Genomic DNA, 1,851 nt, shown 5'->3' with positions numbered 1-1,851 from the left:
GCGACGTTGCCGCCCACAAGGACCTATTCGAGACCATCAGTGAGGCGCACTACCTCCCGGAACTGGACGGACCACACGACGAGACTTTGCTGGAGTCGTTGGTCGAAAAAGGTTGCGAGGACAACCAGATTCTCGGGCAAGCGCTAGACAAGTTGGCGCACCTCGTGCACGGGTCTGGCGAGTACGCCGATGAGGAAGAGGACATGTTGCTCGGTGAAGCCCCGGTCGCTGACATCATCGACCGGCTGGAACAGTCGCTTGAGTCTCCAGGGCAAAGCAGCATTACTGCGGCGCAAGGCCTGTTGCATCTACACCATATAGGAGATCACTTACCACCACCCGAGCACCGGCAAACGGTTGAGCCGACGTTTATACCGGATCAAGTGTTCCCACGTGAGGATCGAACCGAATGTTCACTAGAAACCATAAGTGGCAATACGGATATGAGAGGGACGAATGAAGTGAGCAATATAGGATTTGACCATAGTGCCGAAAAGATGCTACAAAATGACGTCATATCAAATGATACGATGTATACTGAACCCGTACCTGATCCCAGTGGGACCTACATAGAAAAATCGTTTGATGAGCAACGAAGAGATTTGACGGAGCCCGCGTACTCCGATATTAGTGAAGTGAATGAGCCTAGCAATGACACGGAAGCTGCCGATCACATGGAGGAGAAATGCGTACCCGACGAGCAAACGTGCAACGAGGAAGTGATGGCATCCGCAATACACGGCACAGACAATATCAAAGATATGGACGATATTAGCAATGACGAAATGCCCACCGACCTGAGCATAAAGAGCTTCGATAAGGGAATAATCCAACACGTGGTGGCGAGCGATGCTCACACGACTAACGCTATGGAGGACAATCTTTCAGAGAAAAGTGACGAACAACCTAAAGATTTAAGTGTGCATCGGCGTTTACCCACTCCGCATGCGTCGCCGCGCAGGATGGACATACCACGGGCGCCCTCGAGAGAGTCGGATGCGATGCAGTCGCCGCAACCGAGCGGGATTCCTGCCGTACCATCCTCGCCAGAAATATTTACTATGCCACTAACAAAAAGTAAACAAACCTTATTTTTGGAAACGTTGCTTTCTTCGCCCTCGCCTAAAATGTATACATCGGAGGTCACGATAACAAAACAGCAATGCGAGCCCTTAAATTTGGGTAAACATAGAAAATCGGCCAGCCCCACGGTCTCCAGCTGTTCTGATGAAATGCGAAAACTTAATAAAGAATTCGGTGAGCCACAGGAGAAAAAAATTAGAAGAGAGTCTAACGAGGACCTCGTCAAAATAACTAAAGTTTTTAATAGGTGCAGTGAAGATCAAAGCGTCGATAGATCTAAAAAGCCTGAAAGAGTCGCCCAAAAACCGACCGGCGAGACACCCCCGTTGAAACAATTACATCTTTTGATAACAAGTTCCGAATTTAACATTCCAGATCCCCTTTTAGTCCCTAAGGATAAGCTTAACGCGATCATTGCGGCCCCAGGCAAAGAAATACCGAGGTTATTGATGCAGAGACCGGAATTAATGCTGCCGGCGGCGTTCGCTTTTCCCTCGGTCTTGCAAGATCCAGATATAAGCGTCGTGGCGCTGTCACAGTTGGAGCAAATGATTATTGAAAACGATCAGAAAAAGTTACCATCTCCAAAGACAAGAGAATCTAAGTTGGCGCCACCGAAGAGCTCTGCCACGGTCATCAGTTCGAGTGCAGAAAAATCCAACACGCCCCAACCTGATCAGACGAACCAACCCAAGCCGATACCATCTATGGACGCTTTGGCCGGTGACATAGACGCCGCCACATCCGCGGCCCTCAACCAGATGTTGT

The 1,851-nt window shown here is 49.5% G+C and overlaps 1 protein-coding gene across 1 annotated transcript; it reads left to right on the top strand.

The window, feature by feature from the left end:
- Positions 1-5: 5 nt before the first annotated feature.
- Positions 6-1,847, top strand: LOC106107518 (the record flags this gene model as incomplete). The annotated part of the gene is made up of 1 exon (XM_013288394.1): positions 6-1,847. A coding segment is annotated over one exon (1,842 nt), but the record flags the coding sequence as incomplete, so codon positions are not given.
- Between the last annotated feature and the right edge of the window lie 4 nt (positions 1,848-1,851).

The sequence above is a fragment of the Papilio polytes genome, unplaced genomic scaffold (assembly GCF_000836215.1).
Source record: "Papilio polytes unplaced genomic scaffold, Ppol_1.0 DF821956.1, whole genome shotgun sequence".
Taxonomy (NCBI): Eukaryota; Metazoa; Arthropoda; class Insecta; order Lepidoptera; family Papilionidae; genus Papilio; species Papilio polytes.
The sequence above is the reverse complement of the archived record's forward strand: the minus strand, read 5'-3'. Positions and strand labels throughout refer to the sequence as shown.